Source organism: Gavia stellata, chromosome 5 (assembly GCF_030936135.1).
Source record: "Gavia stellata isolate bGavSte3 chromosome 5, bGavSte3.hap2, whole genome shotgun sequence".
NCBI lineage: Eukaryota > Metazoa > Chordata > Aves > Gaviiformes > Gaviidae > Gavia > Gavia stellata.
The window spans coordinates 46,410,201-46,427,253 of NC_082598.1; the positions used below are offsets into that span (position 1 = coordinate 46,410,201).

The 17,053-nt window shown below is 37.7% G+C and overlaps 1 protein-coding gene across 6 annotated transcripts in view; it reads right to left on the reverse strand.

Moving 5' to 3' along the window:
* The window catches only part of RAPGEF2 (Rap guanine nucleotide exchange factor 2), a 197,807-nt gene that overhangs the window by 61,428 nt on the left and 119,326 nt on the right, over positions 1-17,053 (reverse strand). For 3 of the 6 annotated variants that reach the window (XM_059818077.1, XM_059818076.1, XM_059818075.1), the window contains exon 1: positions 10,017-10,076. The exons of the other annotated variants lie outside the window; for them this stretch is intronic. In XM_059818077.1, coding sequence (XP_059674060.1) covers positions 10,017-10,076 — 60 coding nt within the window. Of the gene's footprint in view, positions 1-10,016; positions 10,077-17,053 lie in introns of those variants that run through there. 6 annotated transcript variants of the gene reach the window in all.

Sequence of the window (17,053 nt, forward strand, 5' to 3'; positions counted from 1 at the left end):
CGGGAACCTTGGAAACTCTCTGCTAAACAGAAATATCTGAAATCCTTTGCTCTGAAGTGCAAGAAATCTCTCATCTTCTCACAAAACTAAAAAAAAGCAACTAAAAGAACCTCCTGTTTTGGAAACAAGCAAGAGTGAACAGGACAGAAACTACTGGAGTCAGACAACAAAAAAAGTTTGGAGAAGTTATACACAAACAGGCAAGGAGAGGTACACCTAGCATACAGGCTTCTACAGTTATTAACAGAAACTAACACTGTTTTCATTTTAGTTTGCTTTTTATTCTGAACCTACAGCTGTGAACAGCTTCACTTTTCAAAGGATTAGTACGAGTCTTCTCTGTTGCCTTAAAAAAATTCAGTGGACCACCATTTGCAGACACAGAGTTAATTATTTAAGTACGACAATTTACAAAGGCTCCAAAATCCATATATTCATGCATTTGCCTTTTCCTCGTGGTTCCCTAAAAGTGAGGAAAACAGAAAAAAAAGGTCCTTCTACATTATTTATGGATATTTCAAACAAAAGCCCCCTATAGTCAGCTTCTTAAAGGCCAAAAAAACCTAGCTAAAAATCCACTGGTGATGTGGGTCAAAACTGAAAAGGCAAGCGCGCCAGGGAGACACATCCAAGTCCAACACCTGGCTCTTTCCTGAGCAATCTAGAAGAGTAAAGAGCTACTGCCTGCCAAGTATTTGGAAGATTTTTTTTTTCCCCCTAGCTCATTATCAGGAATACATTAAGATTTAGAGGTCAAGCTGTACCCTGATCAGTGAAGCAGCAGAGGCAGAGTACACAATGCAAGTTTTGAAGTACCTTTAGCTGCTTACGTACAAGAAAAAAAACCAAATCAGAGCACAAAAGATGTAGTCGGGTTAAAATGAGAACAGGGCTGATGGTTCAGCAAACCTAGGATATAGCTAACTAAGAAATAATTCTTACAATTCCGTTTAGATTTCCCAAAACCTAGAATGATTTTTTTTTTCCAACCACAATCAAATACATCCGGTTTTCAGTTACAATGTCCTTCATCACCCCATTTTCAAGCCATCAATCCCACTACCAATATTAAATTTATGGTCCAGTTCTGCAGCCATATTCTCTTTTTCAGGCACTACCACGCCCTTTCAAATCATCCCACGTTAGACCTTCCTGACACTCATGTAACTCCTACAGCATTCAGTAGGTTGGCAGGCACGCAGCAGCAGATAGGCATTTAGGAAACAATGCTATGGATGGAGTCCTAACAGCACAACCCAGCTCCCATTCTCCTGGCTCTGCAGGAATAACAGCAGCACAGAACAGTAAAAGCCTATTTTTAACTATAAAGCAAGCCAACATGACTAAATACACAAAGGGAGCAGACCTACAAAATAGCACAACGTCATTTTTATGAAATCATTCTTCAGAGGAGGGGAAAAAAAAGCTTTAAACCATTTTTCTTACTTGCAAAGTCACAGTTTGGAGTCAAGCTATAAACTACTAAATGCTACCCAGTCGGTGTGTCCAAATGACCCAGCGCACAGCGCCTATGCTTGTAAGCATGCAGCTGAAAGGCTGCAGTCAGATAAAATGAGGCAATATTTATAGACTGAGTGAAAGAAATCACAGGTTGAGGAATTTCGACCACTGGGTTATTGTCTGGGTTTACAATGTGGTTACTGGCTGTCCATATACCTTTGAAGATCAGGTAACTGCAGTTACTAAGAGGACGCATGACTGCTACCAAACATGGGAATTTGGTCACCAGCCAACCCTGGGACAGTTGAAGTAAGTTATCTACAGGTAGAAAGTTACACATGCTACATGGAGCTATGTTTTATGATTGCCGTAGCATTTGTTAGCTTATTAACAGATACTAAATGCAGCTATAATGCAATACTTTGCACTTTTCATCAGAAACTCAGAAGCCTGCTTCTCCTCTATTTTGAAACACAGTTGGCTCTTGATTCACGTCAAAAAGCTGGGGCTGAAAGAGAAGACCACTTTTCATATTCCAAATCCAAAGGAGAAGTGTCATCTCCATTAGAAGCTGCAAATGCCATGAAGGCATGCATATATTTGAGTGCAGAGAGTCACAATCATCTTCGCATTCAAGGCAAAATTTTCACATTTTGTCAAATGATTCAGAACTTTCTGTTGTCATTTACAGTAGTCACTAAACTGGAACTCAGAAGACATGTAAGGAAAAATGAGAAAGCCCCTCTGAATTAAAGGAAGGGGCACTCACACTCCCATCCACTACCCAGTGCAGAGAGCACAAAGCACAGGAACTACTGAAATTTGTAGCAGATCAAATTATTTGATGCCTTTTTAAGGCACTCCAGAAAGGCTTTGGTAGGAATGGCATATTACAGGAGACATGAACTTGACTGCCTATAACACAGGACTCAGGAAAGGCTAGAAAACCAGCCAGTCCAAGCTGTGAGATTTAGCAGGATACTCCCCATTTAGGAAAATCCTCTTTTATTTTTCAGGAAGAGAGAACTAAACATGCTGAGGTTTTGTGCTCCAACATTTGCAATAGAGACCATGGATCAGAAAAAGACTAATGGCCTTATTTTTAGCTTTTTGACCAGCTTAAGGTTAGGCCAAGTAGAGAGTCCCAGGCTAGCTGAATACTGTGAAGTTCGTTCATGGTAGCAAGCTTCACATTTGCAGTGCGAGCAACCCAAAAAGACAGATGAAGGCTTTTGGCCAAAGGCTGGACCCACATTCTTGCATATTACCATACTGCACTAGTCTAATAACCAAGTCCAGCATCACATGTGTAAACTACAAACAACACCTACACAAAATTTCATCCTCTCTTCCATTTATTTCACCAACTGCAATTGGTTGTGAGCCCTCATCTTTTCCAAACAAAAAAAACCCCCAAAAAAATAAAAAAAAAAATCAGGCAATAGCTCATCTCCACCCCTGTATCTCAGATGTAGTAGGGACTAAGTAGCAGCACTATTTGGGTCAGGTGCTATGTTAACATAAGGCTATTTACCTTCAACATCACCCACATAAAAGCATTGCAATCTGTTGTCCTTCATCTGCCCTTCTAGTATCCCCATACAAACATGGGTTTAGAAAGGAATGACAAACACTCCTATAAATTCCAGCTCCTGGGCATAGGATCAGCTTTCACAAGCAACCCACTGAGCAGAGACCCCTTCAGTACAGTTTATTCTTCCTGTGGTTCTCAGCTGAATCATCACCATCTCAAAACGAACAGCAAAGAAGAGTACTGGCAGGCTGACAACATTGGAAGAACCACCAACCATCCAGTACTGGGATACTGTATGAGTGTGAGTTACATTTCAGTAACAGATTGACGGGTTAAGCACATAGAGGTTAGAACCCTAAAAAGTCTGCAGACCTGCAGGAGTCAGCCCACACTTCTCTTGCTGCCAAACTCTTTTAAATACAATATTGAAAAATGAAGTGTGGCAGGTACAAGGTTCTTTGGCCAAGGGTAAATCTTGAGACATTAATATTTCATTTTTCTCAAATCCTTAACATTAACTATACTTACCATGTAGGGTCTTCACAGTCAGTAGTACTTCTCATCCATTGGCAATAAAGAACACTGGAAACACTGCTTCAGTATTACCCTGACCTGCATGAACTTCTGAAATACCCTACTATCAAGGGTTTTTTTTGCTTCCAGTAGTATTACTTCTATTAATTTTTAAATTTAGAGAATGCTAACAAGAATGCATCAATAATAGTAAGTCAAAAGAATTAATAGTCTGGTTATGTATCTGCTGTTGCAATTAAGATATCAAAAATCAAAATCAGACTTTAATAAAATAATCCTGAGATCCTGAAAATCTTGTCTCTATTTCGGTCAGACAAAAATCACACCACTGTGTATTCATGAAAGGGTTAGTAAAATTAGTTCAGCTTTTCAAACATCAAGGATGCTGTTAAGGACTAATTTGTAGCAATTTAAAGCCTCGAGTACACCAAGGAATAACAAATATCTAAGATGGTTGAAGAAAAACAAACTTTAAACAAGCTTTAAAAAATTATACTTAAGAGTTTCCAGCATCAACATCATTCATTATCCCAGAGAGCTGATGGTCTGAACACGTTTAAATGCTTATCCAATTCTAGTTTAGAGATTAGAAATCACTGTTCCTAATGCTTGTATTGTTAAATCACATGCAGTTATCTTTTGATATTTCATTGATTTTGCAGACAACATGTAAAGCTATTAAGTACAGAAGTATTTTGCAGATGAGCTTCAGGTCATCTCAGCAGCAGATACAGAATGAGACACTTCCCCTCGCTTTTGCATACTGGCATAGTACCAGCAGCAGCAGTCACTACTGCAAAAACAACACAACTGACAGCAGTTTGTAATTCTCTTATAAGCTACATATTTCTTTGCACATCATTGTCCGAGATTCCTTGCCTTAAATAATTAAAAATGAAATTTCCAAAAACCTAATTTACTTCGTCTTGCTGGAATATTTTTACAGGTCTATTTGCTAAACTGTTAAGTTTACATCACTTGGAAATTGTTTAAGTACAAGCATAAGTACCACTGTTTAAAACTTTTGAGCCAGTATTCTGCAAGGGAGTGCACATATTTTGCAGGTGGACGAATCAACTTGAGATACTGAGGCACAGGATTTCCTTAGATGACTGTGACTTAGACGACTTGCTTCTAGTTAAAATGCACTTCATGGTACTCTACATGCATATTGCTAATTCCCTGATACTTTTTAACCTACACTACTTAGCACAACACAGTCCACTATTTTCTGTTTTTTAGAGTTTCTATTATTCCTGTGTCTTTATTAACTTGTAGAATCAGGAGCAAATCAACAGTACCTTAAGGGATTTAGGATTTTTCATTTCTTTCGACATTTAGCTTTTTGGTTGCTTGTTGTTTTTGTTTTTTTAAATTATTGGGTATCAGTAGCTCTCAATTTCAGCTGGATTTTCAGCATGCCTGAAGATCAGGCAGGAGTGCCTACAACTCAGTAATGATAAATAGTATTAGTCTGTTGGTCTCAAAATAGCATTTTGGAAGAAGCTGACTTTACTTTTTAGGTTCACATCTGTATTGTGACTATAAATGACACATTTCGGTGTGCACCATCATAAATATCACTTTGCAAGTGCTCCAACACCACCACTAGATTTGGCCACTTCGAAACGTAAGCCAGCACCAGTAATATTGATTATGTTAGTTTCCCAATTCTCATCATAAGGCCTGAATTTTTCCTACTTCATAAACTTGCTAAACAAATGCCCTGCTGTGAGATCTTCTACGCCAACCATCCATGTTGACCTGAAAAAATTTCAGCTACTTCTTAAGAAGGTAGACAAAGCAGTTTTGTGCACACACACACACAATACACAGAGATGGTGGCTTTTTTGATGTGGTTTTCTTTTCTGCTTTCTTTTCTCTTTTAAATAAGTTGAGCAATCCCCAGGCCTTGAAACAGTAACAGAAAGATGGCAGGACATCTCCTATGAGCCAAGGATGCTTTCATTGCCATCTCTACAGGTCACTAATGCATTCACTGTCATTCCTATGAAATTACCCAAATTTCACCATTTATAAGCTTTTGAGAAAATCTGCAGTTAAATGTTGTCCTGGAGAACAGGAATTTAGCCAGACTCCACTACAGATCTCTGGTAGGATGCCAGACAAGTCAGTTAAAAATCAGCCTTTCAGATGATCATTAGGCTGTGGGTGCCTGGACCGGGCCAATACACAGAAAATTCCAATAACAAAATCCATACTTTGAACACTTACTTAGGCCTAGCTATGCTGAGGAATAAGCGTCTTACGTTCTCAAAATTCTGTCCTTACTTTTTGCCAAAGATTTGCTTCAGCAGATCTACCTGAAAAATTAAGATAATGCCCACACACACACACACTACTTTAATGAATTGCATGAACACTGTAGTTACAAACACCTTAAAAAGCCACAGAAGAAAAAAAATAATGCTTTCATCCTCCAAGTCGGACTTGAATAGTACGCCATAAACACAACCTGGCCATTTGAGCAATGAAGTTAGTCCAAAATATCAAACAGCTGTTCATTAAACCAGAGCTATCCATCCTGAGATGAACCTTGTGGAAGATCTGTGATCATGTAATTAAAGACTGTATAATAATGCATCTATGAAGAGGTGAAACACTATTCCTAATCACATGAAAAATCCACAACTCCTTTACTGGTCTTCAGAGAAGATTTTTTTTCAAAATACACAAATTAAAAGGAAAGGAATAATCAGAAGGGGCCAAGCCAGAAATCTGGTTTCAATAAGCGATAAAAATAAAGGTGCCTAGCAACAAAAGAAAAAAAAAAAACCTGTATCAAGTCCCAGTGCAATGTAATTCATTAAGATGAACAAAATCACAACCATCAGCTGCTACAGCAGCTAATAGGTTACTACCTAGTCAGAATTCTTTTTCATACATCTACTTTTTTCCCAGATATATATACAAAAAAATTCTCCAGGTATGAGACCACCTCAAGATTGTTCAGCTTACCAAGCATAGCCACTGATCACATTATCACACCTCTTTCCCATGTCTTATTAGTGCTGCGTGATGCTCGCTCAAATGACTAATAACTATCCCAGGTTACATTTATTGAGTTAGAAAACAATACCGATGATCTCTTCCAGAAAATTATGCTTATTCTGTATAGTTCTAGATTTCTTAGGAAAGCATGCCAAGCAACACCCTTACTACACACCAAACTAATATAACCATATGTGAACAATTACCACTCAAGACTCTTCCTCAAAATACCACTCATTTCCTTCTCATTCCTGGGAGCAAGGGGCACAAATCTTTGTGGACTAAAATACGGTAAGAACAAGCCAAAGATTTGACTTACTGCTTTCAATATTTTTCAGTAATTCAAGACAGGTCAAGCACATCAAAAGACTGCAGTACCTACATGATCACTAAAGGAGAGTCACTGGACTGGCAGTGAAACATATCCTTTACTAGCAGACTTTACTTCAGTAATACCCAAAGTAAAAATGCAACTTATGCACAACCTGTAAGAAAGGATAAGTCACTTCAACATACCCTGCAATTCATGAGTTGTTAATCATTCCACAGTCATGAAAGAACTATGCATCTCAAGTCACATTTTTAAAAGCCATTATACCTGTCAATTTTTTTATTTTTTAAAAATAACCTTGAGTAAAGTTCCTACAAACAACACATACAAGGGAAAAGGAGAAATGAGATAGAAAGAGAACATTTTAGAAGGCCTGAGTCTACTGTGGGAACCCTCACATGCTAGACCTTCAGGTGATTTTTTCACATAATAAAGCAGGTACACGATGCAATGTGTAAAACTTTAAGAGGTGTTTCAACATCCACAAAATGACCATTTTTGGAAACATCACTCATCCTCCTAACATTTAAGATCAGAACAATTATAACGAAAGCGCTACAAAGCTACTTGAGAGGACCCTTAAAACCAGCAAGGATACAGCCAAGTAGAACGAAGTCACTGAACTACATGAAGTTTGGTTAAGTACTTTAAATACAAGAACTAAGCAGAACGCTTTTTTCAACAATCCAGCTTTCACTTCTCTGCCGTCTTTCACTCAGAGCATACTTTCACTCCCTGTTCAGCAGATGACAACATTTGTGTATCAAGGAACACCACTTTCAGTTGTGTATCAAGGATCAACACCTTCAGATAAGCATCCATAGCACTGCTTCGAACTCTTCCAATTTATGAAATATGAGGCATGTAGGATCAATACACTTGATTGATGCTGCTGGTTTTATTTCTTATATTAAGTAATCTAGGAAATACAACACAATTTTTCACTCCCTCCATTCTCACCATGGTTAACATGGTGATTACCATTTACCAGAACAGTAGATTTAACCCATATCTCTCATTCCCTAACTAAACTAGTGTGAAATTAAGATTTAACAGCATTAACTAAAATTAATTCACACAATTTTGTGAAACCTTCCACAGGAAATTTTTGAATTCAATTTCAGATTGTCCCAGAAAATCAAGCTGTGAGACTTTAGACAGGGATGTCACAGAAGTAATTAAGGCTCTCTCCTTGAAAGAAGATCAAGTCAGATATCAGTAACAGATTTAGGATGCTGGGAACATACTAACATGAAAATAACTCATCACCAATAATGATTAATTCAGTAAGTCTGCCCTTTAGGCAAAGACAGACAAAGTTTGTATACCTTGAAACTCCAAGCTTGCCTTCCCTCTCTACCAAGAATTCACATCTTTCAGTCCCATTTTCCAAGCAAAATTACCTTTACCTGGAGAACAAGCATGGAGATAACCTCTACGTGGAGAACAAGCACGGAAAAACTTTCACTGCCAAAGTGGTGGGTTTTGCTGAGCTACATTGTGTCCTAACAGTTTCATTTTTAACTTCTATATAAACTCTAAACTATGGCTTTTGTTCATGCAAAATCTGCAGTTGTGTGCCAGCCCTATGTCAAAGTATGATCTCTTTCTCTTACATATACGTGGACATTTCTTAAAGTAAACTAATTTTCTTGTAAAGCAATACCTTGACCTTTTCCCTTTTATTATTCCTACCTTTTGGGCCAGAGAGTGAAATTTATCTCTGTGATTTAATTAACTCAAAGTAATACAGCTAAAATATGACAGAGCTTGTAAAGTAGAGTCTCTTTCTAATTTTTTCATTTATCTACAAGCAATTATTTTATATTAGTTAGACTTGCTGTGTTACCAGAATCAATCTAGAACTCATCAATAGTCTTTCAAGAGTAGAAAGAGCAGGAAAAACCAATACGTATGTAGCTTTCTCATTTTATTCCTATTTGCAAATTCAAGGTATCCTAATTCTATTTCAGCTTCCTCAGTACTTGAGTTTTAGAAGGAAAGGAGAACTTTTTTTAGATTAAGTTCTAAATATTTCATGAACACCAAATGATTTGGTAACATGAACTCTTTTATACATAGGATGCAATTAGGAAGAAGGGAAAAGAACAAAACAAGAAACTGCAATATGTCTCTACATGCATAAGAAAAATCCACTAGTCACATTCTGAAATGTTTCTAGATTAGTTTCTGTATTTCTACACAATCAAAACTGAATACTTGAAGAAATGTTACTCCTTTAAGAAGTTCCTGCTGTCGCATCTTCCCAATATTTATGATTCTTAGCTGTATATGCTGAACATACTGTACACATTCCCATGCAAATTCTAATACACACTCTGCACAGAACATACATATAACTATCTTTTCAAGAAACAAATTGTAAGATTGAAAATTATATTGAACCATATAAAATCTAGCATGAAGATTTAAATGTGTTAGCTGAGTGATACGAATCTATACTTCTAGAATCTTTTTGTCATGTAAAACCTAAATTTCTAATTCCTGACACCTGAGGCCTTGTTAAATGATGTTTGCTCTTCTGCTTATGAATGCATTTTTCCCAAACAATAAACACAGGCAGCCTATGGGATTAAAGGATGACAAAGGTGTAGCTGACTCATGGGATCAATTAGAAAGCATCAGTACTTACGCCTTTTGTTCATTCCATGTTTTACTAACAGTTTCTGCATTTTCAGCAGAAGTGTATCACAGATGTTAAATGCCACGCTACAAGGCAACAGCGCACTAGTACCATACACTAGACAGAATAAATCCATTCTTATCACCATTTACAATTATATCACTTGTTATACAGCTTGAATATTTCTTTGAAAGTTTTAACAAATGCATAACGATTTTAACTGAACACTCATAGCTTCTTGCCCAAAGAAAGTATGCCAGCATTTTTTCAGTAAATTTTTAACATTCAAAAGAACCTACAGAGTTGCCTTTTCTAAGCTAAAAACAATCTTAAATACAGCCACCGACTCTAATGCCACCTCAGGTACAGCTTTCCCTCAAAACCTACTATTAAATTCACAAGGAGGAAAGCCCGTGAGCAGGACGACAAGCAGTTTCAATCTCCATGCAGTCTGCCCCTGACAGGTTATTGATAGAACAAACAGAATTTGCAATACTTACTGAGTGTTTCTCCTGCTGGCCCATAACTCCATGGTTAGCCGGGATTGCAAGTGGTTTCATAATGAAGAAACACAAGCTGAACTGAATTTACACATCATGTACCAATTTCTTATGGATGGCAAGTCACTCTCTACGGCATTAAATTAAAAAGAGGAGGAGGGGAGGAAACCAAGCTGGAGCCAAAAGTGTCACTCCTGGTAAGCTCAAAACCCCCCTCGCACTTGTAGTGCAGAGCAGCAATCCAAACGACAGCATTAGTCTCCATTTTTGTAAGACTGAAAGTCTAAGCATGTCAGGACGTACAGAGCCTGATGAAACCCTACATATCCAGCATTCATCCAAGGGAACAAAACCGTTCCCTGAGCCTGAGGAATGGGAAGAAAAAGGAGGAAAAAAGCTAAAATGGCTGACTGCACAGAGACTCCCTCAAAAAGGCTTAATACAGTATTATATTAGTCAGGGTGCAGGAACCAGCCTCCAGCATTCAGCCAAGCATTGTTAATACTCCTGTTTCATTTGCAATCACACACGCAGCCTCCCCCCCCCTCCACCACCACCCTCCACTCCCCCAAAATCAGGGCAGAGCACGCGAATAGGGACCTCCTCCCCTGGCTGCTAACGACGCTGACAGAGTAGTGACCAGTGATCTCTGTTCCACTCAGCTAACCAAGTTTGCACGTTTAATCTCAGCAGCATGACATTGATGGACATTTAATTTTATGATGCCTGTTCCTCGCAATCAAGACAAGCACGTCTACCGCCCAAAGAGTCAGCAACAAAAATACAACACAGTTACACACACACACAAACCCAGAGAATCATGAGTCTGAATGCAATACGCCAATATAATTACGTTATTGTGCTTACTTTGGAAGACCATGGCTGCAGGCAGTTGGCATAGCAACGCACAAGGAAAGCCATTTCCTGGGTAGAAAGAATGCTTCCTTTTCTAAATAAAAAATTCCTCTTAGGATACAAACGGCATTGCTGCTTCCTGCAGAAAGCAAAGACACTGTAGTCTGTCTCTTAACCTGCACACAGGCACACACTCAATGCAGTTCGAGTGATGTAAGTGGATTTCTCTCTCTCTCCTCTCCCTCCCTCTCCCTTTATCCACCAAAATATTCAAGTCAAATGGAAGACACATTCCTTGAGGCTCGCCCCCTCGGATACTTAACCATTTCACTCATTAAGGTAAAGATGGACAATGCAGATAGAACAGCAAGCTCTTGCCTGTATCTGGTATCAGCCTCTGAAGATCAAGGCAGCCCCAGAGGGGAGGGATCCGTTCGCTGCTGGCTCCTAAGAATATCACTGAAGTCAGGGTGGGAATAAGGACCCACGTTTACCTCACCAAATCCTGAACTGAACACGACTTTTCATGAAGATGAGGATAAAGCAGAGGGTTTGACATCACCTCCCTTTTTCCCCCACCCAAAAGAGTGCTGCTGCAGAGCTGTAAACATTGTTATCAAGTATTTATAAACAGTGCACTTGACGAGCTCTGTCAGATTTTCAGCAGCTTCACCACTACACAGGCCACAGATATGCAGGGGCTGTGGCAGGTAAAAGTCCAGAGCCCTTTAACGCATCATTTAAAGTCTTTCTGAATATAGCTCCTACTTCTCCATGCACACCGAATACACAAATTCCACTAAAAACAAAAGGGGATGAAAGATCTGGAAGAGACTGACATACATATGGCTTTTATAATTCTCCTCTCTGACTGTAATTATATCTTAAACTCAGAAATTTCCCCAGTCACTCCCATTTACACTATACCACTTCTTGTGTTATACTAGCAACATCATACTGCAGAGGAGCTGAAATGAACAGGGAACGTGCTGAAGCAGTAAACTGTCACCCCTATATGACGTACACCTTCAGTGCCACAAATTCACGCCACTTGACACAGGGGAGACCAAGCCGGGGCAAACAGGAACACACCACTCTTCCATTAGGCTTCAACTTTAGTACAGTTCTCTATACCACATTTACAACACATTCTTCAAAATCAGAGCTCATCTGTGCTTAAAGTAACTTCAAAGCTTTTTTTTTTTTTGAACAAGAACAATGGAAAAAAGACTTAACAGTTGTTACATAGGCATAAACACACAAGGAAAAAATGAATAGTACAGAATACTATGTCATACAATCTGCAGCTGCCTTCCACCAAAATAACATGTCCACTGATAATGAGTTTAGTTTGTTACACAGTGATTTCTTTTGGTACTGACAACGACTGCTAGTAAATGAGACTATAAAAATTAGTGGAAATGAATTCTAGTAAAGCAAGAAAAGATCCTGAAATATCTGGTCCATATTTTACACAGTTATTCTAAGGACACCATTTCATACGCAGCACATTTTAAATTGAATATATTTACATTTATGAGAGTTTAAGGATGCTTATACCCTTGGTCTTCTAGTATATGCTAAAAGATAAAGTTATTCTTTAAATGACTGAATAACAAAAATGAGTTTAGAATTTTTAAAAGTCTTTGTAATGTGCCAGTGCAACTAACATGATTTAAAAATGTTACATTATACTTAAGCCTTGTAAATCAGTCTAATGCTGAGCGCAATCAACTTTCTGATGAAGTGCTGACCAGAAAAAGCGGAAGTTATTCATTCTAGGAAGCTAAGAAAAACCCTCTCTAGTTCAAAATTAAAAGATATTACGTGTTGACAAAGCAATTAAAATCCTCGAGTCTGATTCGGTGGCCTTGCAGTTAAGACCATGAGCAGAATTTTGAGCGTGGTGTTTTATGCTCACGTCAGGAAAAAATTAAGTTCTGCCAAGACAGAAACATCTCCCCAGCATAGGAAGAGAGCACACAACTTTCCATTACATACATAACTATCAACATGCATCTTATTCTGCACCAGTTGGTATTTCCAACTAAAATCTAGCCTAGGTTTCTGTGGCATAAGCCTTGAACAGTAACATGAAAACGTGACTAAAACCATTAAAACAGTAATGAAAGTCAAAACTTCCAGATGACAATGCCATCAAACACTTCCTTACTACTTATGCTGGTCACTACTACACACCTCTACTCGCCTGTTAGAAAATTAAGTCAGTACTTCAGACATGAATGCAAAATTTAAATCAACCTAACAAAGTCTAATTGATGTTCACATGCAGACTGATGAAAACTTGGTGGTTTCCAAAATAGAAAAAAGCCTCTTTATATTCAAAATGTGAAAAGTGATATTTGTGTAATTAGGTGAAGAAAACACCACTCACAGGCAATTTATGAGTCAAAACAATTTCAAGGAATAAACGGTTGATTCCGTTTCCCTATTCCTTCCTCCTCAGCTGCCACCACTTCCCAGATACAGTGGTGCACTGTAATCATGTGTATGGTCCATTATCAGTTCAGAAAATAATTACATATAAATTATATTTTATAAAAAACTAAAGCAGAAGTTCAGCGAATCACTGTATGTTTCAGTGAAGAATGAATGGAATTTAAATCAGTGTAAGACACCAGAACAATATATCCTAGAAAGTTTCACCATAAACAAATATGAATAGTTTATACAAAACCTAACTGCAACTTTGTGTTCATGTGTATTTCAAAACCCCTGGAAGAACTCCTTGCTCAGACTTAAAGTTTGAAAAAAGCAAGACATCCTGGCAAATGCTTTTAGGCGACTAAAGTGAGACGTTAATAAACGTGACGTGCAATAATTGGACATGATGGGCTATCCCCAGCTGCTTTCAAAATTTTGTATTTATAAGAAAGCTGGCATCTCTTTATGAGTCACAGAAAAGAACATTAAAAAAACTTTCAAAAGTAACTACAAACGTTAGGACATGCTTGGACTACCCACAGGATTCATAAACAGTAGTTCTGAATTCAAGGTAAAAATTGGTAGAAATCACAGCAACATGTACCATCTGACTGTAATTACTCTCAAATATTTTACATTCTAGAACGTAATCTCACATGGATATTATTCTCCTAAGCAGTGACAACAATGCTTGGAGTATTAAACCTTTTTAGGTTAATGACAAATGCTGCAACACCAGATTACCTCAAATCTTCAATTTCAAGCAGTCACCCTAACTCACAACTATTTACAGGAGTATTTAAGATTTTATACAGATTACGTACACAGAAACCATTCTTTTCCTGAAGTACCTCAAAAACAGAAGTTATCAGCACATTTTCCCCTTCCCTTTAAACACAATGTAAAGTATCATTTCCTTCGTGTTCAAAAACTTAGGCAAAAGACAACAGAACACTGTAAGGTCAACAAATTTACCGTCACTTCATGACTCCAGTAGTTAGAAAACCAGGGCGGGGAAAAAATGTCAAAGAAATAGAAAAAAAGACCAAGGAATAAGGCAAAAAAACCCCACAATCACTATGTGTGTCCCAAAAACGTTGACAGTGAAGGGACTATTACACAGATATTACACAGTTGTGTAGGTGGAATACAGACAGCTAAATTGAAGAGTGCAAGAATGGAGTACATAATTTTAAGGAAAATAAGGCAGAGGCATCTTCGCTTCCCCCCGCCCTCTTCACTTGGAAAGAAATGGAGGTTTGAAACTTAATTTTAAGCTCAGGGCTATTGGACACAAAACTGTTAAGCTCCCAGGAGTATGCTTCTGAATTTTATAATGCTGCTGCGCTCTCCCCCCGCCAGCCTTATGAGAGAGATGGCTAAATAGCAATCTGATGCTCCCATCAGATTTAAAAACACCAACTGAAACTATTAAAAACCCAGAACAATAATTCACTCCAAATGCTACAATACATTTAAATGTCCCATACAATATGAAAGTCTTGTTCTAATGTATTTAAGCAAATTTACTGCCAGTAATTTCAATCTCTGGCCATATGACCCAATTTCATGCATGAAGTTCCTGTTTATCAGCATAACGCAGACATGGGATGGTCCAGGCACACCTGTCCTATTTTCATTTTGTCAAGAACTTTGAGAACTTTAAATAAAACTCTGTTGAATAAAGGAAAACTACCAAATATGCTCTCCAAGGTGAGTTTCTATGACTAAAATACCACTTTGGCCAAACCACATGGTTAAAGTAATAATATTTGCCAAATTATTTTTTTTATTCATAAAGCTGTGGCATTAACATCATTATAACGATGTTCACCATACTATTGGCAAAATTAAAGCAACAGTTACAATGGAGCGATGTGTGCTGTTTTGCTAACACACTTACTAATGTTACAGACCATTTGAACAAATGCCCTTCTGTTGAGCTGCTGCTGCAGATGAATCTATAATCCGGATCTTTAAAATAATGACAAGCCCAGAGCAGTCAGGCTGGTGCCTCAGCTGGGTGGATGTGCCGTAGACTGCCAATCTTCCCTTTGACGGCAGACTCATTTGTCACCTTCTGTGCACAGCTCTGTTTTCAGTACAGCAAACTTTCTGTTTGCATGCCATCCTTCTTAAAATGGGAGCAAGTTATAGTATTCATTTAAAATACTTGCCATTGAATTATCTTACATACCACAATTATGTTAGAACAGACATGAAGAAAACCTGTAACTGATGGATACTCATCCCAAATATGACAAGGTGTCCCATTTCCAGAGTATCTAATTTATCTTACAAAACCAACCTAATCAAAGGCTCACCACAGTAACAGAGCACACAAACTTTTCTCTGGACTACATATTTATTTATGCTTTAAATCTGACAATGGTTTTTAACAAAAAAAAAAATTTAAGATCAACATATCTTTTGTGTTCCTGTAGCACTTATAAGGTCTTACTTATTAAATTTTACTTGCAAGATCAAAATCATATTCAGTACGTATGTTTCTGAAGTCACTTTATGTGATGTTTAACTGATTTACCTGTGGGGTTTACATAAAGCAAAGTGTTATTACTTACACAAGCCTAAAGTTTAATGCATATAACACGGCTTTAAAAGTATATATTATCATTATTAAATGTTATAAATTAGACATTAAAATTCCATGTATTAATGACTTCAATTGGCAGAATGGTCACAGATTAGTTTAATTTCCTTAACTGCTTCAGTACTTCAGGAGTGGAAAAAATGCAGTCTGTCAGGATAGATGAAGTTTTTCCCAATGTTCATAAAATTTTCTCACTTTGGTGTAAGGACAAGAGTTTAAGATAAGTGTTAATTAAATCAGAGAACATGAGAATGTGCTTTCTGCTTTCAAACTGTGGAAAAAAGCATGAAAGCAAAAAAGCAAACGCTCTTTTAAGGTCAAGAATTATGATACCGGGCATATAGAACCAGCAAGGCCTCTTTACCAGATCGAAACAATACCTTGACATCCCTACCTGCTGAGGACAAGGTTCACTACTGAGATACAAATCGCCTTACTATCTTGAAGGAAAAAACAAAACAAAAAAATACCCACCAAAAAAAAATTACATATCATTGTGTCCATACCAATTTCACAGCAGGAATTCAGGGACACAAGTTCTTCACTCATGCAAGGCACTCCCAAAATTTCATGTTCTTCACTGTATAATAATGCAGGAAAGCTTTATGGAAGCTGGATAACTGCATACCTCTTTCATGTGTATCCTACTGCTGCTCTATTAAAAGGTAAGAATAAAACTCAGATTTTTCTGAGGCCAATCAACTGCCTAAATTCTAGATCGTTATGTTCATTACCAGCCCCATTGAATCCTGTTACCTGAGACACGCTGACATGTTTGAATCACAAGGATGATTGTTCTGGCATGGAACTGAACATATCTGAGACCAACATAGGCAGGGGAACAATTATTTAATGTTTCAGTATAAAATATTAATGGATTAAAAACAAACAAAAAACATGTTTTTCCAATCTTCTCTAAACGCTATTTGGTTTTCTGATGGTTTTTGTTGTTTGTTTATTCATTAGGAGATTTTGGCAGTAGTGGAGGGGGAGCATTTTTGTTTTAAGCAAATACGATACGCTTTCTAACAGTTTTCCTTGAACTTACTTAGAAGCTTTAAGGGAGAATCTGAAACTCTCATCACTATGTTCAAGGTGGTTCAATGTTTCCTGGTCAACGGGGGAG